Source organism: Squalius cephalus, assembly GCF_949319135.1.
Source record: "Squalius cephalus genome assembly, chromosome: 20".
In the NCBI taxonomy this organism is placed as follows: domain Eukaryota; kingdom Metazoa; phylum Chordata; class Actinopteri; order Cypriniformes; family Leuciscidae; genus Squalius; species Squalius cephalus.
This window is the reverse complement of record NC_137141.1, coordinates 7,449,578-7,473,853: the sequence shown is the minus strand read 5'-3', so window position 1 is coordinate 7,473,853 and position 24,276 is coordinate 7,449,578. Positions and strand designations below refer to the sequence as shown.

Below are 24,276 nucleotides of genomic sequence, written 5' to 3'. Positions count from 1 at the left end.
CCCGGTACTGGTATGCCTCACCTCTGAAAGCAAATCTGAGGAACTTCCTGAGTTCTGGCAGGATTTCGATATAAAAATATGCGTCCTGTAGATCTATCGAGACAAACCAGTCTTGTGACTGGTCTTGTGTTCTGTTCAGAAAATGCAGATCTAGAATCGGGCGCAAAACCCTGTTCTTTTTTGGGAACCAAAAAATAACCACTGTAGAAGCCAGACTCTCTTAAGGGAAGGGAGACATTTGTTATGGCCTCTTTGCCTAAAAAAAGATTGTGGTTCTAGCGTTAGTATTGGGACCTGCTCCGCGCTTACCACAGTGGGGAGCATGCCATTGAAACGCTGTGAATGAGTGTTGAACTGAATCCTATACCCTTTAGCTATGGTCTGCTGGACCCAATAAGAAACATTTGGCAGAAGTTGCCATACTGCCAGATGCACTGAAATATAGGTGTAAATTTGTTGATATTGAGAAGAGGGGTCTCATTTATATTTGATATTTTGTTGGGGACTCATTGAGTGGGGAATGCCTGACACTGTCAATGGGGGAAGACTGCCCTAACATCCTTGTGTGTCCTGAAAGTCTCTGAAGAAAGGGTGGACGCCACACTCGGGCAGCGTCGTTGAACAGTGATTGGACGGAAAACCTGCTGGAGATCACTGCTCCCCCACATATGGTTCGCAAGCCAACCTCCTGAGAGCATCAGGGGAGAATAGCCACACAATGTAGTGGTGCGACACTCCCTCCCAAGGGGGCACACCTTCAGTGCCCTGCGCACGCTGGCGTCAGGACTGTTTTTCATAGCCGCCCATGCAGCGATGATTGTCCTTAGATCCAATCTTCACTTTGGTGGGTGAAATTGTGTGTGGTGCCTCCGCGCCCAATCTCATGGGTGGGCATGGGCAGCCACACTGGCCCTCTGGTCCTACCTATAATAGCTCGGGTCAGGCTGGGACTGGCTGGTCGAGGCAACCAGCTCCTGGAAATGGTGAGTGACTGACTCTTGGCTTCCTGGAACCTGTCAACGACCGCATTCACTGCATCGCCAAACAAACCAAGAGGCAAAATCTGGGTGTCTAGGAGAAAGACACCCAGATTATTTCTTTGGGACTTTGGTGTTTTTCTTTTTCCTTAATGCCTGAGAAATTGAGCCACAGATGCCTCTTCTTGGCAACCATGGCATGCATAGAATAGCCGATTGTGCAGGCCATCTGCTTGGTGGCACAGATGCTGAGATATGTGGCCCGGCAGAGTTCCTTAACCACCTCAGGGTCTAACCCCTTATCGGTGTCCAAATTCTTCAGGAGGTTGGCCTTGTAGGCCTGCAAAATCGTTGTGCAGGGATGCAACAGCCTGACTTGCTGCAGCATAAACCAGGCCAGATATAACCCTACAGGGCCTAGAAAGCAAAGCCTGGCCCCTCCAGCATGATGCTGAAGATGGTAAGAGACAGCTAGTTAGCATCTCTTCAGCCTTGGACATCGCGCCATACCCATGCTCCTCCAACCCTACAATGGTCAAATAATTAGACGTGGCAGGGTTTAATACATGGACCAAATATGGGCTTTTGCTCATGTGTGGGGGGTTTGCTCCTGGCCACTAGTCAGGAAGTGCTCATTAATTTGCTGCAAGCCGCTTCCTGTTTCTCCTCCATCCATTCCAGACTTAATTTGGCCACCGCACAAGATACCATTTCGAGCAGGTCCTCATTATGTGTAAGTCAGAAAGCGGATCATCTAAGGACCCCACAACAAAAAATTTTACATATACTTTGGCCTTCAAATACGCAACTAAACAGTCAAATAGCCTATACACAAATATGTTGAAATGCCGTTTTGGTAAGTAACCTTGTAAACACAGTCGGTTATGTCTTAAGTGATTGAAACATTTGAGAAAGTACGTTTGAAACGTGTGTGGACACAGTATATTGGGTTTGTGCGTTAGCTCTTAAAGTGACAGCAGCCAACATTAAAGGGTAACTAAACCCCTGGTCAGAGCCTGACTCCACCCACTGGCAATATTTGAAAAATGCTGGAAAAGTAGGCAGAGCCCATCGGAGGGGCGGCGTGCATCTGAGACGCGTCTCTCTGTAGGCAAGGGGCGTGGTTAGCTGGTACCCTCTGACATCAGAGGGTACCTCAACTTTCAATAAGAAAATTCAACTGCAGTAGCCACCGTTCAACCTGAAGAGGGCAGCACTCAGACGTTTTTACACCATATTTTGTAGAATTAAAACACTTTAAACACAAATGTCAAAAAAATTACTTGAATCAATGAAGAGCATTAATAAAGCCCCAGTCTTACAGATCATTAACAAAAAAAAGTTGTTTTAGGGTTTAGTTACCCTTTAATGACTACTGCAGTCATTAATGTTAATCAAACAAGAAAAGACAAAGATAAAATCACTTACTGCTCTTGAATGAATAACTTTTGTAGTTTTAAATAAGGATTAGTCTATATTTAATGTACTGTATACAGCAGTGTTATTTTACATTTGATTACTTTATTCAATATCTGTTGTAGGCTATTACTTATCTGAATACCACTGTTAGTACATCTTCCTGAAATACTTAAAGCACTGTTTATTTAATTTGTATTTTTGTTCTGTTTAATTTTTTGTCGGTTTTCTTTGTTATTAGTTTCTTTGTTCTTATTTTATTGCTGACTGATTACTTGTCTTCTGAAACTGTTTTGAGGACTTTTTACTTAATTAACCTAGTATTAGTTTTTGCTGAAGTATTGATAATTGTGAAATTTCACTGACATTTAAAATGACTCATATCAAAAGTAAGATGATCATATCATCCACCAATAATCGTGTTAAATAATCGTGATTTCAATATTTACCAAAATAATCGTGATTAAGATTTTTGGCATAATTGAGCAGCCCTACCACCTGTGATCCCCATGACCGAACTCAAAGAGCTGCCTCGGCAGATGCAGGACATGAACAATGGAGCGCAGATGCCTCATGCATGATGTCAGGCATGAAACGTTCACAATTAGGACAGTCAGCCCACTCGAGGGCTGACTGGGCATGTTCCAGTCCCAACACATTACAAATAAATCATGCATTTTATCCTCCATAATAAAGCAAGGTACGGCGACGCACAATTCCTGAACTGTTTGCTGGCCATGTAAAACAGAGTGAGATGTCACAATAAATCCCACTGATAACAGCAGACTTGCAGCTTCCTCAAGACAAAGAAGCTGATGACCTTTAATGCAGGTGGCGTGTTATGGTCTTAATGACGCTCTACGCTTCGTCACCTAACATCCGACGGCCAATAGAATTGGCGTGATTTCACACAGCGCTGGAAGTGTTTCCATATCATCAACACCTTGATACAGCTTTGAGCTCCTTTGAAAGGGAACCCCTTATTATAGCACCACTTAGTGTCAGACGTATTTGTGTCTGTGTATTTGAGTAGATGCACGCCTTTAGAACCATCCTGCTAAGTTTGGGGTCTCTACAATTTACCTTCTCTGACACCTATGTGCTTTTAGGGCAGAAAATAATAGAAAGAAGATTGTCCCTTCGGTGTTTAAACCCCTAATAATCAGAAAATTGGAACAAATACAATAAGGTTCCAGCACCTTTGGTGCCTGCTGTTCCTTGAACAAAATATTGATTTAAAACTAAGCTGGTACATGTGTAAAAAATATCTTAGAAATAAATAACAAAATTCCTTTCACAACCCCATCAAATATCAAAGATAACTAAAAGTAAATTACAATTAAATTTTGTTCATTTGTATCCTTATTTTGAAACATGCTGTTGTCCCAGTAATTTTGTCTCCCAGTCTAAGTTCCCAAAAAGTGTAAGTTCGTACAGTCCCAAAAACAGGCTTGCTCTACTGTATAGAAGCCAATGATAGACCTTCAAAAGAACCAGCATATCCATTGTCAGTCTCTTCCCTCTTTTCTGTTAGTAATGTAAAATGATAACCAGGTAATATGTTGTTATATTTAAGCTTGCATTAAGCTGTGTATTCCAAGAAACTTACTCTCTTAGTCAAAATGAACAGATGTAGATGACTCATGATATGAATTGCATGTATATTGCAGGTACAGTAGTCCCATCCAAAACAAAGATAGCGTACCACTTCTCAACACTGGTGCTGACTTACGGCCAGCAGCACACGCTCCAGATAGAACCAAGGGATGAGTATGGCAACCCCACCAGTAACTCCGTCTCACTGGTGGATGAGGTCAATTACAGCGTTCATGTCCACCCAGTAAGGGCACTTACTGCAAACTTACTGTTTATAGTTGTGTATATGTATTAGCATTAAAGAGGTTGCAGGTCCAATAGAATTTGCTGAGTTTGTATTTAAATCTCTTTTTCTTGCTGTTCCTACAGTTGGGCACAGTGGAGGAGGAGGAGAGCTCAGATGAATGCTACAGCACAGCGGTATCATTAAACAAGCCTCAGTGTCAGGTTCTGATGAGGCTCACCTTCAGGAAGAAAGGCTGCTTTAGGGCATGCATCTCATACAGGGACCAGCCCCTTAGCAATGGGGAGTTTGACATCATTGTACTCAGTGGTGAGTTAATCTTGGTATTGGAGATGGTTGTTGGGGAGATTTACTAAAACGCTTCTAACACCTTTTCATCACTTTTCCATGACTTTTCCAGTGATTTGTGTTCCCCTGATAAAGAATAAAAAATTTGTATAATTTAATTGAGATTGTACTCATAGAGCTAAGCATGATAAGAAAACTTTTTTTTAAAATCCCCCGCATTAATTTAGTTTTTATTTGTTTTCCTCCGAGTGTTTCGCGTTTCCCCCACAATCGAAAGACATGCAGGTGAATTGGTGAAACTAAATTACCAGAATTATTTCACTTGTTACATTTCACTTGTTTATACTTAAAGGGTTAGTTCACCCAAATCAGAAAATTCTGCCATCATTTACTCACCCTTAAGTTGTTCTATAAGAAAACGTGCCTAATAATTATGGCTTGCATTACCAAAATGTTGAATTGGCTCAACTACAAAAGATTTGTTACAGAATAGTTGCACCTCTCCAGAAAACAAATAATGTCAAGTTGACTCAACTAAACGTTTTTTTTGTGTGTGTGTCACAGACAACTTATTTTCAGTTCATATAACTGTTATTTACAAAAGTTGAGTCAACAAGAAAAAGCTAGGGGAAATTAGTACTAAGTTTTTTTTTTGTTGTTGTACAAGATTTTTACAGTGTGGATTTTTGCCGAACCAACATAACAAAATCAGTAATTTCAACTTTTTTCAAGTTGTGTTTTTTACAGTGGATTTTTGTTGAACCAACACAACAAAATCAGTCATTTCTCTGTGGCCTTCAGACTGCAGCTACCACAGAACATGAGGATTCACCACTTTTATGCATTCTGACTTAAGTCTGTCATCTCCAGTCCCTGGCTGGCTAAGTAAGGGGAGAGTTTGGCCCCTAGTGCAAAGAGCCGGGTTCAGTACCTAATTGGGAACCTTTTTGTAGCAGCTTTAGTGTAAGTTTAGATTGATAGATTGATTTGTTTATTTAAGTGTCAAACACCATGGTGCCCAGCCCTCATGGGCTTGCTAGACAGTACAGTAATAATTTAACAATTATCTCCAGATAGCCACGTGACATAACACAGAACCCAACATAACATAACTAAACCAATAAAAATAAGTACACATACAAATAGAGATGGCTTGTCATATGCGATACAAAATACTTTGCCACAGATACCAGGTCTTTTCTTTAAATTTTGCTAAAGCAAAAACATCATTTTCAAACAGCCAGCACAAAATCTCCCCTTCATTATTTCCAAAATATATCAGGATTTTTTAACTGAATTGATTCAAAAAGAGAGTTCCTTAAATCACAGTATAAAGGACAATAAAAAACAAAGTGAAATTCATCTTCCACAACCTGGAGATCACAGAATTCACACAAACGTAAATGTTCAGGTGTACCTTTAAATCGACCCACTTCCACTGCCAGAGGTAAGGTACTAGTTCTCAATTGAGCACAGAGGGACCTCTGCCTTCTCTTTAGATTAAGGAAAATATAAGGTTCTGTAACATAATCATTCTTAAACTGAACATAATTTCTAAGTTTTGGCTTCTTCCATATATCCTGTTTCCATTGATCTTCATATTTACTTAACAATCTTTGTCTGACGACATTTATATTACATTGGAGATTATTTTGATACATTATATGCAAGTCAGACACAGACAGTATTATTGAAACCTCTCCAGACCAGGGGTGATGCTTTGCTCTGTCCCAATTAAAAAAATTCCTAGTTAGCCTTTCATCTGGCAGACTGACAAGACGGTTCCACAATCGCACCATTTCACACCTTTTTTTTTTACAATACATGGATCCCATCCTGCATCCCCATTAACAGCTACCTTTGCTGCATATTTATGCACACCAAGAAAACACCAGCTAGTCACACCAGCTAGTATGCTAACATGTCTGTTGGGGGTAACTGGCAGTGTGACACATTAGGCAGCCTCAGCTATTACTAACTAACTGTTTCTTATGGACACCAGGTAACTTGGTCTCATTTAAAAAAAAAATTTGTATATATCGCCGCATTTTTTTATTGCGATATCTCGATATAGCAATGTATCGTTACACCCCTAACACAATATACACATCTTATACATGGTTTTGTAAGCTCACCGTAAATTACACAAATACTCTACATACATATCCCGTGACAGCTATAATTTAATATAGCTATCATAATCCGCATCGAAAATATATATGAAGTTGCATCTTTAATAACTTTTGAGGCATAGTTTGCCATTTGATCGTTATAGGTCCGTTAAGACCAGTCACAGACTCAGGACCTATGAAAAACAACTTATGCAACACAGAAACTCTTACAAATCAAAAACAATTTTTGACCCATTAATGCATCTCTCACTTACTGTATATAATCTCACTGTTTGAGATGTTCAACACACATAACTGTAAAAATCTCAGAAAATATAGTTTAGGATATCATGACCCTTTACTTGCAATGTATCAAGGGTAACAATGACACCTCTCAAAATGCATTTCTATAACCTTTTCTTAATGTCTTTTTGCCATTATGCACTTACATAGAAAATGAGAAGAACTGTGTGGAGAAAAACGTGTCTACTCCAGGCATCTACTTTGAAGCCTACCTCTACAACACGGGCACTTACAGTAGCTGTCCTTGGCAGTTTCTAGCATCGTCCCAGCCAGCCCTACAGAGACGGCCCTCCATGGGCGATGAGGAGGAGGAACATGACTCCCCTGTAGAGGGCCAGTCAGAGAAGGTCAAGAAACCAAAAAAGGTCTATTGCTATATCTCACCAAAGGTAAAATATTTTGTAAATAGGTTAGTTCTACATTTGTTTGGTTAATTTTGTTTGTTAATGTTGGTTCTTTGTTCATTTGGATACTGACTTATTATATTGTGTTTCAGCAATTTTCTGTAAAAGAGTTTTACCTGAAGATTATTCCTTGGCGCCTTTTCACTTTCCGTGTGTGCCCCGGAACTAAGGTTATCTTTTCTTCAGACTAATTCTTTTCTGAATAATTTACAAAAAAACACCATTATTTTGCTGCTTGCAAAAACTATTATTTACTTCAAGAATATGTACACTTGCTATCAAAATTGAACCCCCCTAACTTGCAAGACATTCTTGTTTTATGAACAAAATGGCATCTGTAAATCATAGAAATGTTATTAATACACATTTGAGTGATTCTGAGAATTTAAAGTTGAGTTTCTGAGTTCAAATGAAAATCTACTTGGCTCTAAACATTCATATATACACAATTATACTACAGGGCCATTGAATGCTTGAATCTGATTGGTTGACGAACGTTCTAAGGTGTGCATTATTTTCAGGGAAACGCACAGCTAAAGTAGTTCCAGGCAGGTCTTGAACGCATTACAGTTCCATATCACTTCGCGTAGTCAACTGTAATAACGGAAAATAGGATACAATTCAAAGCATTTAGCCCCATGCGCTTGATCTGCAATTTTCAATATCTAGCTTCACAATCAATGGAAACATGCAGTTTAATTTTAATAAATAAAGTATATTCTTATCTATAAATAATCAATAGAAAATTAAACTGAATATAGGCTAAATAAATGGATAGTCCTGCAGCACGGATTTTTATTGCAGATAATATAACAAATAAATAATTATTGATAGGCCTTACTTGTTAAAAGGCTTTTTTTTTTCATTTATTTGGCTATAGTCTACTGTCATCTGTCAATAATAGAAAAAAAAGAATGAACGAATTAATTAAAACGAATTGAATTAATAAATAAATAATAATATTGACGCACATGCTTTTCTGTCTCATTATTGCAACATCTCTCTCTAATAACTGCATAAAGCCGAGCCGAGGACACACTTTAAGGCCGGTTATGAATGTAATTTGATGACTGATCATGCCCAAACGTGTGTTCAGCGCGTTCAGTCTGTGTTCTGAACACAGACTGAACGCGCTGAACACGCGTTTGGGCATGATCAGTCATCAAATTACATTCATAACCGGCCTTAATCAAAGTCGGTGTTTAAAATATGCTGCAGTCGATGAAAACAGTCAGAGAATGTGTCAGCTAGTCGTGTGTCCCCAGCATTAGTCTGCTATCAGTGGCTCAAACCTCCGTTACTAACTCTAAAATGACGTTTTGGAATTCGCAACGGAGGCATGGGATTAGATGCGTAAGAAATTAGTCCTACATACAAGAGCGTTTTAATGACAAAAACTTTACAAACGTCTTGAAATACATAATCTGAACAATGTTTCGAGGTGTGGTAACTGTAGTATAAGCGGAATAATCGATTTCAGGCCGTTGAATTATTAGAAAAATAATGCACACCCGAGATGTAACGGCCACTCCGTTTCGCGTCGTGACCGCATTACCACCTCGGGTGTGCATTATTTTTCTAATAATTCAACGGCCTGTCGTCAATTATTCCTTACTTATTCAAACACCAAAAATAACATTTTGTAGAGAATCCTTTACTCTTTATAACGTCAGATACATGTTGCCTGTAAGTGCTTACAAGCTTCTGACACCTCTCTACTGGAATCTTAGGCCATTCCTTGTGGCCTAGGCTTCCAGCTCACTTACATTGTTCTTTTGGTTTCTGTGCTGCCGCTGCTTTCTTCAAGTCTCACCTAAGATTTTCAAGATGATTTAAATCTGGAAACTGAGCAGGCCACTTCAAAACATTCCTGGACCGATCTTTGAACTAAGTTTTGGTAGAATCGTATTTATACTTGGGATCATTGTTCTGCTTGAACGTCCAATGATACAGTGAAGCTTCAGTTTACGCACTGAAGGCATCATAATCTTTGCCAAAATGCCATTATACTTGAAAGAATCCATGACGCCAGTCACGTGGTCTAGATTATCACTTTGTGCAGCAGCAAAGCACCCCCATAACAAGACTGATCCACCTCCATGTTTGACTCTGTGGATGGTGTTCTTGTGGTCATAAGCTGTGCCTTTTTTGTGCCAGACATACTGCTGAACCATGGGTCCAAAAAGTTCCAGTCAGCCTTTTTTGTTCTCTTGGTCAAGAATGGCATTCGTTGAGGTATCCAGGCATGAAGTCAATGCTCGTTTAGTGTTCTTCTCATAGTCTTCACTGAAATATCCCCCCCCCCCCCCCGTTTCATCAGGTCAACTAGCACAGTGGTTCCCAACTTGGGGGTCGCTAAAGATTTACGAGGGGTCGCCAAGCTCACTCTAGGTTGGAAGATTTTTTATCATTATTTAAAACAGCACGATAAATAATTCCATTTGAAATATTTTAATAATAGTTTATAAATTAAAAGAGTCGCAATTTCCTTAACATCGAGAATTTTCAGCTGTGTATCGCGAGAGTGGTGAAAAGCTTTTTTTTAAAAGACGCTGCAAAGCAAATATGGCAAAGCGCCAGGGAGAAGAGAGAAATGTATGAAGAACACTAAAAAGAAAACAAGGATTTATTTGAACAGTTATCTCAAATTTGGTTTCATTGAAGCAATGGACAAGGTGAGATTTGAGTGTGTAATCTGTGGTGAGAGACTAGTGAATGAAAGCATGAAGCCCTGCAAATTGAGGAGGCATCAGAGCACCAAACACCCACAGACGGTTGGTAAACCCAGAGAATTTTCCCTAAGGAAAAAAGAGCTTGTTATATCAAATAGGCCCCAGAACACCAGAGGTGCTTTGACTAGAGCTGGAAATGAAAATAGACAGGCAACGGTTGCATCATTCGAGTGCGCTCTCCTCATTGCCCAATCCAAAAAGCCGCACACCATCGGGGAAACTCTGCTCAAACCCACATGTGTAAAAATGACAGAAATATTGTGCAGCACACATGTGGCTTCCAAACTTAAAACTGTACCTCTGTCCAATAATACAGTAAAAGACAGAATCGTCAGATGCACCTATTTTCTATCCAACTTGATGAAACTACCACCGTGGCAGATGAAGCTGTATTGATTGCATATGTGCAGTACATTGAAGACGCTGAAATAAAGCAGGACATTCTTTTGTCTACTAATTTGTCCAAAATGACACGAGGAGAAGATGTTTTCCACGCAATTGAAACGTACAAACAAAACATTCCCTATAATAATTTAGTCGCATGCTGCACTGCTTCAATGATGGGAAAAAATAAGGGCTTCAATACACGTTTGAAGGAAAAGACTCCCCACTGTCTTGTGTTTCACTGTATGATACACCGTCAAGCCCTGGCCAGCAAACACCTCTCTGATGAGCTGAATTAAACGCTCAAGACGGTTGTAAAAATTGTCAACTTTATTAAAGCCCGTCCTTTGAATAAACAAATCTTTGCCGAGCTGTGTGAAGATGAGGCGCACCAGACACTCCTCCATACCGAAGTGTGCTGGCTATCAAGAGGCAAAGTGTTAGTTCATTTTATTGTACTGAAAGAAAAAATAAAGGAGTTCCTGAGACTGAACAACCTGAAACTGCTTGACGAAATGACAGACAAAAATCTTATTAGAACGTCATACATCTCTGGCAGTTCACGTACCATGGACCAGACCCTGTTCATAAATACCTAACACTGGTGGTAGATGATGGGATTCAACCTCCAGTACAACTCTGCTGTAAGGACAGAAATATCATGGCTGCCACCTTTATTCGATTTCTCCACAAGAACATCGGTTAGTATGAGTCTTGGTTGTCAGTAAATACAATCATATGTAGACATGTTGCTTCTCAATCAGACTGTGGGAAATGTACCTGAATCCTTGAGCAACAAGTTCACCATCACATGGAACTGATACAGGAGGAGATGAAATCACGACTCTCGGATGTTGATGAATATGTCTCCAAGTGCGCATGGGTAATGGATCCATACACTGCAAAGCAGGAGGACATGGAGTATGTAGAAGCAGAGGACGAACTCTTGGATGTTAAGTTAAATTCTTTTCTGAGGAGATTCTTTACCAAACACTGTTCTGGCTGGTGAAAGGACCCAACTTCGTGCCTAAGCTTGTGCATGTTGTAGTTAAACGTCTTTAAGGTATAAAATGGATATATTTGTTTGATAACATGAGGTTATTTCTCTGATTAATTGATAGTTTACATTGACAGATTATAATTAGCTTCTGTTATTTGTTCATCAGTTTTAGAAAAAAGAGGAACCTGTTGTTAGAAAGAAAAAAAGATATCCTTATGAATAATTGCCTGTTGCTAATTGTCTTCATTTGTTATTGCATCTATTAAAAACTTAACTGAATGAGTTATTAAATGAAATGTGTCTGCTAGTGTGTTTGATGGGGATGGTGGGTCGTTAAAGATTTTGAATGTTAATATATTGGTGTCTCCTGGAAAAAAAAAGATTGGGAACCTCTGATCTTGCAAGTCTTTGGCAGCAAATCAAAGCTTTGTCAGCTTTGATCAAACATCTTATTCCCCTTTGAATGAAATTTAATTGAAATTGTGGTAGTTCTTGTCACAGCTAAAGCTAATCAAGTGTCGTTCTAGAGTTCCTAAAAGCTTAATTGTGTTTTAACACAATTTTGTACCCTACCAAACTAGTAAGTGATATATCAACAGCAATACCTGTTGAAAGGGGGTTGAATAATTATGGCATAGCTGTATTATGAAAAAAACATAGAAATATTACATAATATATTAACATTATCACTTTTAATATGTCAAGTGTTATACATGTTCTTTGTTTTTTTTTAGCTTTAGAAAAGCTTGCATTTGTAAATTTCTGTGGGGTTGAATAATTTTGATTGCAAGTGTTTGTGTGTGTGTGTGTGTGTGTGTGTGTGTGTATATATATATATAAATATTTTATTTTATTTTATGGTATTCATTTCTACTCTCCTGTCTCTGGCAGTTCACGTACCATGGACCAGATCCTGTTCATAAATACCTAACACTGGTGGTAGATGATGGGATTCAACCTCCAGTAGAGCTCAGCTGTAAGGACAGAAATATCATGGCTGCCACCTTTATTCGATTTCTCCACAAGAACATAGGTTAGTATGAGTCTTGGTTGTCAGTAAATACTAACAAATGTAGACGTGTTGGTGTGTTTGATGTGTTTAGTGTTATTTGTGCATCTTCTAGGAGGATCAGAGACTTTTCAGGATAAAGTGAACTTTTTTCAGCGGGAGCTGAGACACATTCACTCAAAGAGACCTCGCACTAAAACCTGCCTGAAAATCAGCCGTCCTTCTCTGCTTGAGTCGGTGAGCAAATCTGGAAGATCATTACACATGGGCCATATAAAACAAGTTTCAGAACAATATAGAAAGACCAAAGTTCCTAAATACTCATACTCACACAAACCTGCCCCATTTATTTCTTGGAATATTTTATTTCTTTTGTGTAGTACAGACACAGAATTTTGTGGGAATTAAAAGAGATGCTTTCCCCCCATTTTTAGTCTCTGAAGGCAACACGGAACTTTTCTGTGTCTGATTGGAGTAAGAACTTTGAAGTTGTGTTCCAGGATGAGGAAGGTTGGTTAACTGCTTGGTGTTAAACACAACTGTTAATAAACAGTGTGAATAAATATAAATCCTATTTAAAGGTTTTTTTAAACAGAATTTGTTCTGTTTGTGTTTGGCTGTGTTTATTAGCTCTGGACTGGGGAGGGCCAAGGCGTGAGTGGTTTGAGCTTATCTGTAAGGCTCTGTTTGATACCAATAACCAACTTTTCACACGCTTCAGTGACAACAACCAAGGCTTGGTAAGTCAGTATCTACCTCTGATTAGTTTTCTGTGAGCAGAAAAACTTATTCTCATTTCTCTGTGTTCTGTAAAGATTATATAAAGAGTTCTGGTATAGGAGAAAGTAATTGTAAAGGATAAAATTACACCCATCACCTTTAGTGAACTGCAGTAATATAGACATTGACTTTTGAATATTGTGAGCTGTTATCTGATGAGCTTTTTTTGTGTTTTTTGGGCAGGTCCACCCAAACGCTGAGCGCCCCCCTCACCTTAGGGTGAAGATGTATGAGTTTGCAGGACGAGTGGTGGGGAAATGTCTGTATGAATCAGCTTTAGGTGGGGCCTACAAGCAGCTAGTACGAGCCCGATTCACCCGCTCCTTCTTGGCTCAGATTATTGGATTACGAATGAACTATAAGGTGACAGTTGATTCATAGCCTTCTAATAAATGTTTATTTTACATTTTAGTTTTTGTCAAAAATTGTATTACCTGAACTGTAAAAATGAACTGTAAAATTGTTTAAATTCTAGTTTTTATGGTCATTTTACAGCTTAGAATGTTACCATAGACATTGGTGTTGTTTCAAATAATGTTGCTAACGACACGACATGTAGTTCTATTCTAATATCAGAATTTTTTTTTTCAAACTGCTGATTCTAAGAAATCCCACCCCCTAATTTATCTTTATGTTTGTTTCATTTTTGTTGTTCTTTGCTCTGCCAGTACTTCGAAACAGACGATGAGGAATTTTACAAAACTAAAGTCTGCTTCATTCTGAACAATGATGTCAGTGAAATGGACCTGGTGTTTGCAGAGGAAAAATATAGCAAGTCAGGACACCTGGAAAAGGTAATCCTCATTAATTCAATGACAAATTGATTTAAAAAATGAAATCTGTTCCATTTAAATCTTGATTCCAAATATCATACAGTTCATTGCATGTATGCATGGAAGTGCTCTTAAGGCAGAAATGTCCAATCCTGTACCTGGAGCGCCAACGTCCTACAGAGTTTAGCTCCAGCCAACTCAGGGTGCTTTCACACTGGGCTCATTTGCTGCGGGCCGAGCTCAAGCACGATTGTTCCTGGCGCCCCCTGCAGCGTTGGTCTGGATTCACACTCAACTTGATTCTATCGGACCCTGGTGCGTTTGCGTAGAAATTATAGAAAACAGAACGTGGGTCAATGTATTGTGTTTTTTATTAATTTGGTGCTATTATGCGCAGGTGAGTAAACGACACAGGTTTACTGTTACTTAAGGTGGCCCTCTGCTGCCTGCGAACAGACTCTTTTGAGGAGACAGTGGATTTCCAAATTTGTTGCCCTGATTGCACACGCTATGCGCGAATACACTGCAGGCTCATTCTCGCTCGTATCCAAGGTAAATAATCAACACTATCATCCCTTACATGCGTTTAAAGACATAATCAGCTAAAACGCATGTGCAGGTCACTTTACTTCCTGAACAAGTGCGCACCCGAGTCTGTGTTGCTTTCACATTCACACGAATCGCGGCACAGTTCGGGAGCAACCGAACTCAGACCACCCCCTCCAGGTAGTCTCGGGTTCGGTACCCCAGTGCGCACCCGGGTACACATGACAGCGTTCACATTAGTGATTTTTCATGCGAACCGTGCCCCGTTCCGAACTAAACTGCCAGTATGAAAGCACCCTCAAACACATCTGCCTGGATGTTTCTAGTTAGTCTGAAGACCTCGATTAGCTGTTTCAGGTGTATTTAATTAGGTTTGGAGCTAAACTCTAGGACAATGGCCTTCCAGAATCAAGTTAGGACATCCCTATTATTTGAAGATACAGGTGAATGTTAGTTGTGCACCTTCACTGAGAGTAATAATGTTACAGGTAGTGGAATTGATATCTGGTGGTGCTCAAATTGCTGTGACCAATGAGAATAAAATTCACTACTTAAGCCTGTTGGCCCAGTACAGACTAGCCAGTCAGGTACGAGATGAAGTAGAGCACTTCCTCAAAGGTAAGAGCCCATGATCAGACTCTTGAATTCAGTGTCTTTATGAGAAGACAATCTCAAATGAACTAATTGACCTCTTCTGTTCAGGTTTGAATGAACTGGTCCCTGAAAACCTTCTGGCCATATTTGATGAGAATGAATTGGAGGTGAGAACAATAGTTAACATAGCTGTTTTCCTTTATCTAAGTACAGTTCAGTTGACATGTTATATATCTACATACTAACCATATATCTGTATCTTTGGATTTCAAACAACAGTTTGATGAGCTGTTCCATAAACATCCCCTGATGAACATTCAGCCAATACTTCCTTTAGGGAAATCAAAACTATTTCTTTTAAATGGGATCATTTTGTGTCCATTCTTAAGTTGCGGTCACATTTGCAAATTTAATTTAGCGAAATTGATCAAGATTTCATGGCCAAAAAGATCCATTGTCAACAGTGTTTCCAACTTACCGACTTTGTTGCTAATTTAGCGACTTCTCAGACCCCTTTAGTGTCTTTTTCCAAGAAAAGAGTCCAACAAAACTAGGGACAACTTGAACAAACCTTATCTAGTTTCCAAGACTCACCAGTAGTGCCCCACGAGCATGAGGTCTTGCCTACCCTTCTGTTTAGTGGCTGAGTGGCAGAGAGGAGCAGTTAATGATGTTATCTGTCTGCGAAAAAAAGCTTTTCTTTTGCACAGTCATTGTTTGCTTTATCTTTTGTCTGTGGAGATTTTGTAATTGGAAGTGATTGTTGATTTAATATGTTGTCTTAATAGGCTGCATTTCAGTCACTATTTCATAATCATCCCATTGTCTCCAACAGAAAAATATATAAATGAGAATAGTTTCATTGGTAATTCGGCTGTATTGAAATACAGTATGTAAGCACAGGGAGTAGGAGAAAAGCAAACAAATGTAAAAAACTGACAATAGCCAGAATGCGAATATGACGCTATTATGTCATGAATATTGCTTTTTCAAGCAGGCTTTAGTTACTTTCCACTGAAAGTAGTTGGCAAAAGTGATTGTCAAAAGTGTAGCTATGTATGAATTTTAGCAAGTCACAGAAGTCAAACCAAGCAGCTTTTGTTGGTAAATGGGGCGATCCTTGACCAATTTGAACACGAGCGAACTCTGCTCAGAAAAAAATTTCGCCCTCACTTTGAACTCCTGATCGGACACATTTAAATGACTGGATTTTTCTCATGAAATTTCACCAAGCAATGGTAAATGTGACCGCAACTTTAACAATCATTTAAACCATTAACAGTTTTTTTTTTTTTACAGACTCCCCAAGTCGATGTGTAAAAATTTAAACGTTTGACTGTTCTGTCCTGTTCTCAGTTGTTGATGTGTGGTACAGGAGATATTAACGTACAGGACTTTAAATCTCACGCTGTTATTGTTGGAGGGTCATGGCATTTCAGAGAAAAGGTGAGTGATTTAACATTTAAAAAAGAATGTATTTCATTAGTTTTTCAAGGTATGCAGCTAACATGGGTTATATACATGGATTAACACTAAAACCACTGACAGGTGAAGTGAATAATATTGATTGTATCATTACAATGGCACCTGTCAAGGGATGGGATATATTAAGCAGCAAGTAAATAGTCAATTCTTGAATTCCATGTGTTGGAAGCAGGAAAAATGGGCAAGCAAAAAGATCTGAGCGTCTTTGACAAGTGCCAAATAGTAATGGCTAGATGACTGGGTCAGATCATATCCAAAACAGTCAACAGCCAATAGTCTTGTGGGGTGTTCCCAGTATGCAGTGGTTAGTACCTACCAAAAGTGGTTGGATAACCCGGTAAACCGGCGTAGGGGTCATGGGCACCCAAGGTTCATTGATGAATGTGTGGAGCGAAAACTAGCCACTTTGTTTTGGATGTTTCAAGGGCAACGATGTCCTGTTTGTGCTTTTTCATATGTGTGTGGAAGGGATGCACATACCAAAATATTTTGAGGCTCAGCAGCACTGAATAAAAACGCTGCCGTTTTGAGCGGTGAGACTCTGACTAACTTAAATACCTCTGGTTCGCCATTGCGTTCAAGAAATCAACTGTCTGTGAATGGCTACATTGCTCACCGCTGCAAAAATACTTTGAAAATAGATTAATTTGACGTTCTCCATAGCGCAAACACAAATGCATAGGAGCATTTGCCAAATCTGTTTTGCCAATATATTATTACATTATCAGCTGAGGGTGCTCTTGCTTGAGTTTGAGGGTGCATAGCGTTTGAGGGTGCTTAGCGCTTTGAGGGTGCAACCCGTAGAACTGGGCCTGGCTGAAGCTGTGGGTGAACAAGGCCCCACAGAGTGTGAGTTGCTCCGTCTCACATGCAGCCTCGGAGGGAGAGAGATTCTATCTATGCAATGCATGCCAAAGGACTGCATACTATATGGATCCATTCTGAATTATTAAACACACCAAATTACAAATGAAAAATAAAAACATTCTGAATGTGTGGAAACTCAGCGATCTGAAGGTCTATGTTATCAGTGAACAGTTTTTTCTGTCAGAACAAGCAATCGTGTCTATGTTTGGATCGTCTGATGTTCACGTGTACATAAACACCACACTGATCCTCACAAACTTCTCTAAAACATGCTTCTTCGGCGAGCATACATTATAAAACACCCACAGAACATTTATTATGACAACTACTCGAATATATTGTTCATGCAGAAATACGTTATAGCGATCAATGAGCCGAGAGCTCACATACATGGTTTGTTTGCGCATCAGTAATAACGGGCTCATGCATGCCTAATGTATGACTCCTGTATGTCACTGTAATCATCTTCACCTTTATTACAATCGTAATAAAGTGGGCCGTGGCCCTTAGGTTGAAAACCACTGTTCTATGTGACTCTCAGGACACGCCTCAGTCTCTGTAGTGTTGTGAAAAGTCAGATTCACGTAGCAGCAGTGGTGATGAGAGAAGTATCCATTTGAGAACGGTTTAGAGAGGAGAAATCTATCTACATAGAAAATATTGGTCACAAATTATTGATCACTTTCTAAATAAAAAAGTATAGTGCATCTACTAATAATTTTAAATAAATAAATTGTTTTTTACGGATGCAAATATATGTTAGAAACAATGCATCACGATTTCAAAGCCAACTTGTATCTGATACACACTTTTTTAAATCGATGCATTGCATCAGCGAATCGGTGAATCCTACCATCCCTAGTTGGTACTCAATACGACTGCTGATGGGTGTGAAAAGGATTTGATTAAGAGCCAAGAACAGCATGGCGATTCTGTTCTGCAAAAACAACTATAGTGTGTGTTTGTGTGTGTCAGTTTATTTGCACACTATATGGCTGCCAAGCAGCCAAGCCCTAGGCTAGCCTACACTGTCAGGAAAAAAATCAGACAAAATTTTACGACAGTTTGTTATTGGATCCGCTCTTCACACCATGGCACTTCTCCAAGTTTACCAAGTCAAAATCCTCTGTCTGGACCGGACCCAGCTGCCTTTAAAGAGCTGTGCGGCGCAACCAGCCTCACCCTGCGCACTACTAAGTCCACAGCCCAGGCAATCGCATGAGCAATGGCCAATATGGTGGTCCTCAAGTGCCACCATTATTTAAACTTAATGTCTTGAAATGCCATTTGTCGTGCACAGACGTGATCCAATCAGGCTTCAGTATTCTGAGACACAGAGTTTCCCCCATAGCATCAGCAATAACTGACACAATGTTTGTTCCCGTTATCTCATGGAATTGAGGTTACATTAGTAACCGAAATGATATTGAAGCTAATGGGAGTGTAGCTACTTATTGGCTCTTAGGGGGCAATCACTTATTCACACAGGAACATTGGGTGTTATATACTGTATATATTTAATGCATGACAGTTTTGTGTTTTTGTTTATGACTGGTCAATTAAATGCATTATAGGCTGTGCTTGAAGACTGAAAATATGCTAAAATAAAGAAAATCAGACTGGTGCCAAACATTATATTCACAATAGTATGATATCTGATAATGCCTATCTACACTCACCTAAAGGAACACCTGTTCAATTTCTCATTAATGCAATTATCTAATCAACCAATCACATGGCAGTTGCTTCAATGCATTTAGGGGTGTGGTCCTGGTCAAGACAATCTCCTGAACTCCAAACTGAATGTCAGAATGGGAAAGAAAGGTGATTTAAGCAATTTTGAGCGTTGCATGGTTGTTGGTGCCAGACGGGTCGGTCTGAGTATTTCACAATCTGCTCAGTTACTGGGATTTTCACGCACAACCATTTCTAGGGTTTACAAAGAATGGTGTGAAAAGGGAAAAACATCCAGTATGCGGCAGTCCTGTGGGCGAAAATGCCTTGTTGATGCTAGAGGTCAGAGGAGAATGGGCCGACTGATTCAAGCTGATAGAAGAGCAACTTTGACTGAAATAACCACTCGTTACAACCGAGGTATGCAGAAAAGCATTTGTGAAGCCACAACACGCACAACCTTGAGGCGGATGGGCTACAACAGCAGAAGACCCCACCGGGTACCACTCATCTCCACTACAAATCAGTCCCTCCAGAAAAACGTGGAGTTTTTTTGTGATTGTTGCGGGCAAAAATCCTTGATTATGCGGCACGTTTTCTTAAAAAATGCGATGGAATATGCGGGATATTTATGCAATTTTATGCGATGAAATTGCGGGAACTTGCAAAAATTGCGGGAACTTGCAAAAACTGCGGTTTGATGAAAGAGAAAAAAAAGTGATTCCCCCAACAAATATATTAAAAAAGACCTATATTTTTGTGAATTGGTGAATATTCAGGTGAATATTGTTTCGTGGCCACGAATTAATAATACCTCAGCAGGTTATACTAATTTGTTCCCTCGTTTTACTATATTGTGGCCATGTAATTCGTTAAATCAAAATGAGGGAGGGAATTAGTTCAACGTGTCCATGATTTATTAAAACGAGGGAACAAATAAGTCGTCGTAACAACTAATTATTTAGATCAGTGGACACAGGGCGCATAAAAGAACAAGCAGAGAGAGAGAGAGAGCGCCCCGGCCGCGCGCGCGCACTCACCGCCTTCAAACAATATGCTGTATTGCTCTCTCCCTCGCGCATATCAACATCAATTGACACAATAGTAAAAGGTCGAAAGACCGATTGTGTTTTATAGATTTAGTAGTTTGTTCATATAAAGTGGTTGATTAGCAAGTACGTGTTCAGGAAATGCATAATACAAATTGTATGGCTTAATGTAACGGAAACGGACTGTTTTATCGTTGTTTTTTGAAGAAGCAGCAGCATTACTCTTGACTCGGAGAATACAACACGGGCATAGCGACAATTTTGCATATAAATTACTATTTATAGGGCTTGAATTACAACCTGAAACTGCGCATGCACGGGGTGAAACTGCTGGGGTAAAACTGTGGCTCTGCGGTTGTGTGAAGTAAACGCAACATTTTTCAACTTTCTGCTAAGATATATGTGACTTTTTTCAAACGAAAATGCGGGGATTATGAAATCATGCAAGCCTGCATATTTTTGCGCGCGGAAATCTGCAATTTATGCGGCGAAAGTGCGGCGTATTTGAAAAAATGGGTCCCCCGCATAAATATGCAGACTTTGGCTGATTATGCATCCCACAAAATGTGCATCCCACAAATCTCCATCAACTGCAAGATGCTATCCTATCAATATGGGCCAACATTTCTAAAGAATGCTTTCAGCACCTTGTTGAATCAATGCCACGTAGAAGGCAGTTCTGAAGGCGAAAGGGGGTCAAACACAGTATTAGTATGGTGTTCCTAATAATCCTTTAGGTGAGTGTATGTTGTATATTTTGTATATAATGGTTTGATATTGGGAATGTGTATGAGTTCACATTAATATGCTGAGAGATCACAGCAGGGGATGAAAGTATGAATTTATCCTGATTTTCCTGTGGTTTAGGTGATGAAGTGGTTCTGGGCAGTAGTGTCATCCTTCACACAGGAAGAACTGGCACGTTTGTTACAGTTCACCACTGGCTCCTCGCAGCTCCCACCTGGCGGCTTCAACACTCTCTGCCCCTCCTTCCAGATCATAGCAGCTCCCACACACAGCACGCTGCCCACCGCACACACCTGGTGAGCACACACACACCAAACATTCCCTCACTTCAACAGAGGGATCAAAATCCAATTCCCAAAATTAAATGTGAAATTAATAGAGTCTAGAGAGGAACATTTTGCTAAATATATACAGCATATCAACTGTTCTTCAATATTTAATGTATGTAATCTGTCAAAATAAACGGGCGGCCTTCAGATTTTTCCATCACTGCTAAAAGCATTCAGTCAATGAAAGAAAATGTACGGTTAATGCTACCCCTTGATGGAACAGGTTTCCTGAGAGCCAGTATCCTGCAGAGTTTAATTCCAACTCTAATCAAATACACCTGAACAAATTAATCAAGGTCTTTAGGATTACAATAAAATGACAGGTAAATGAGTTTGATCAGGGTTGGAGCTAAATTCACCAATGCAGAACCGAAACTATCAGTCTTATAACCGTATTTAATATTGTTAAATATAATTATAAATTTCTTGCAACATGAATATAATTTTGTCAGAAGTATCCATAGGAAAAAACTATCTGTTTAAATTAGGATTTCATGTTTAACTCCTTTCCTGTTCAGTTTTAACCAGCTGTGCCTCCCAACGTATGACTCCTACGAGGAGCTCCACAAGCTGCTGAAGCTGGCCATCAGTGAGGGGAGCGAGGGCTTTGGAATGCTTTGAACATCAGTCCAGCTCTGGCAGAAACAGAGAGTAATCTCCAAACCTTTTTTTATGAACATCTCACCCCAGTGCACTTTACAGTGTGCTGTAAATGACGGACTTTGATCACAAGATGCCTCTGGCAGGATTCAGGAGTTATGTACATATGTATCAAAAGATTGTTCTATAAGATGAAAATAAGAAGAAAAGCAAATCTGAGTTTTTTTTTTGTTTTTGTTTTTTTGTTCAAATAGTTGCCTATCTTTCTTGTGAGTGAAGACATAATTAAATGGCCTAAGTGTCAGGATTCTTGTTTTGCATTTGGCATAAATATAACTTTTTTTATGGAGCGTAGTAGACTATGGGATATTGGGAATGACTGCATAACCTCTGCACTTGGGCCTTAACTGATCAGGGAAGGTTATGAATATAACTTCTGTTTCATTGTATACTTTATACAGTGTATGCATTTCCCCTGCAACTGTTCAGTTGATATTTATGAAGAAGGGATCTTAGACACGTTGTCACATACCACATTACCATCTTTTTTCTTTTTTTAGTGAAATTTGTTTAATGGGCATTTCATAAATCATAAAATTGCTTTTCTCAGAAATGTTGATAGTGTTTCAGTTGCAACTGTTTTGGCGACTGTTACCCAAAACAGTTAATGTTTGATGTTTTTTCAGATGTCAGACAGCTGACTTGCACATTTATCAGATGTGGTCTTTGCTCTTCTCTTGAGCTCCTTACTTTTTATTTTGAACATTTATTATTAATGATCATATATAGGAAACTAGTTATGATCAAATTAAGGTAAGATGTACATTTAAAATATTATTACAAAAACGTATTTGTACTACTTTAACTTCTCCTTTCTACTGTTATTCTGAAATATTTGAGTAACATCTATGCATCATACCAACAAGTCCCCAAACAACAAACACTGGCTTTGCTTGTTTTATAAATAACTGATGCTCTTTTTATCATTTGGTTCAGTTAATGCCGCTACAAAATTGAAGTTAATCAAATGGGAAAAATCATAATACACAAATGCTGACTGTTGAATATTAGTGACCTTTTTTGTACTGTATAGAGCCTGTAGCAATAGGTCACATGCTAATCTGGAGTGTCCTTTTGTGACCACTACAAACCATTTGCAGGGATTAAAAAAATGCTAAAACATAACTACCCTGATGTTACACTGTGCTCTTGCCTTTGTCTTATCTATCTATCTATCTATCTATCTATCTATCTATCTATCTATCTATCTATCTATCTATCTATCTATCTATCTCTCTCTCTCTCTCTCTCTCTCTCTCTCTCTCTCTCTCTCTCTCTCTCTCTCTCTCTCTCTCTCTCTCTCTCTCTCTCTCTCTCTCTCTCTCTCTCTATAAACACACACATTTTCTTTTTCCATGAAGTTAGACTACAGTTTCAAAATTAACATTTCTGTGCATTATATGCACATTATTTATATGAACATTATTAATTCATTCATTCATTGTAAATGTCATAAAAAAATGTTGGGTGATGCACAATCTAAAGCATAATGCTATAGATCAGCTTTAGTAAAAGCTAAAATTCCAAATTTAGTCCAGCATTAAGAAAGCATATATCAGTAGCCAGAAAGAATGTTTTGAGTGTGCTAAGGGGAAAAAAGGTTGTGCAAGAAATGAAGTGTAATAAAGTGCCACATACCATTATAAATCATTGCATTGATGTCTTTTAGCTCTATATTTAGACTTGTGTTACTTTATGACTAAAATATTCAATTGAATGAGTCTTTTATCAGTAGAGTAGTTATCTCTACTGTGTTAGTAAATATTGTGTTATGCATATTTATTCATGAAATCTGAAATTCAGTTCATTATTATAGTGCAAAGTATTAAGAATATTTTTGAGAATAATAAATTCATGCCAAAAAAAAAAAAAAAAAAACACCAGTGTTTACATTCACTGGCTCAAAAATTGAATTACCGGTATGGATGAAAAATAAGTGCATTGTGTAAAACTTTCAATTTTACATTTAATTTAATTTAAAAATCATTTTATTTATTTATTTATTTATTTATTTTTAAGGGAGAAGACACAGGGAATTACTTGCCTGACCTGATTAGAACAATGGCAAAAAAAAAAAAATTTAACTAGGGAATCACTAAAACAAGAGAATTATTCTGATTTTGTGATGCACTCAAAATATTCCTCAACAAATCCTTTAAATTTAATGATATTCAGAACAACAAGAATAAAAAAATAACTATAAACAAGCCAAAACGAAATAATTTACAGCAAAAGTGAAAGTAAGCAGTGTTGGGCTCACGTAACTCTCTCATTAGAATAAAAATGTTTCAACATTTGCGATGTATTT

The 24,276-nt window shown here is 38.8% G+C and overlaps 1 protein-coding gene across 5 annotated transcripts in view; it reads left to right on the top strand.

Annotated features, from left to right (window-relative positions):
- The window catches only part of arel1 (apoptosis resistant E3 ubiquitin protein ligase 1), a 66,618-nt gene extending 43,005 nt beyond the window's left edge, over positions 1-23,613 (top strand). For all 5 annotated transcript variants that reach the window (XM_079852421.1, XM_079852424.1, XM_079852423.1 and 2 more), the window contains 15 exons: positions 4,064-4,233; positions 4,359-4,542; positions 7,086-7,324; positions 7,432-7,509; positions 12,347-12,488; positions 12,580-12,701; positions 12,899-12,974; positions 13,095-13,204; positions 13,428-13,607; positions 13,913-14,038; positions 15,052-15,181; positions 15,266-15,324; positions 16,514-16,603; positions 21,100-21,275; positions 21,827-23,613. In XM_079852421.1, coding sequence (XP_079708547.1) covers positions 4,064-4,233; positions 4,359-4,542; positions 7,086-7,324; positions 7,432-7,509; positions 12,347-12,488; positions 12,580-12,701; positions 12,899-12,974; positions 13,095-13,204; positions 13,428-13,607; positions 13,913-14,038; positions 15,052-15,181; positions 15,266-15,324; positions 16,514-16,603; positions 21,100-21,275; positions 21,827-21,929 — 1,985 coding nt within the window. In that variant the 3' untranslated portion in view covers positions 21,930-23,613. The remainder of the gene's footprint in view (positions 1-4,063; positions 4,234-4,358; positions 4,543-7,085; positions 7,325-7,431; positions 7,510-12,346; positions 12,489-12,579; positions 12,702-12,898; positions 12,975-13,094; positions 13,205-13,427; positions 13,608-13,912; positions 14,039-15,051; positions 15,182-15,265; positions 15,325-16,513; positions 16,604-21,099; positions 21,276-21,826) is intronic.
- Positions 23,614-24,276: the final 663 nt, after the last annotated feature.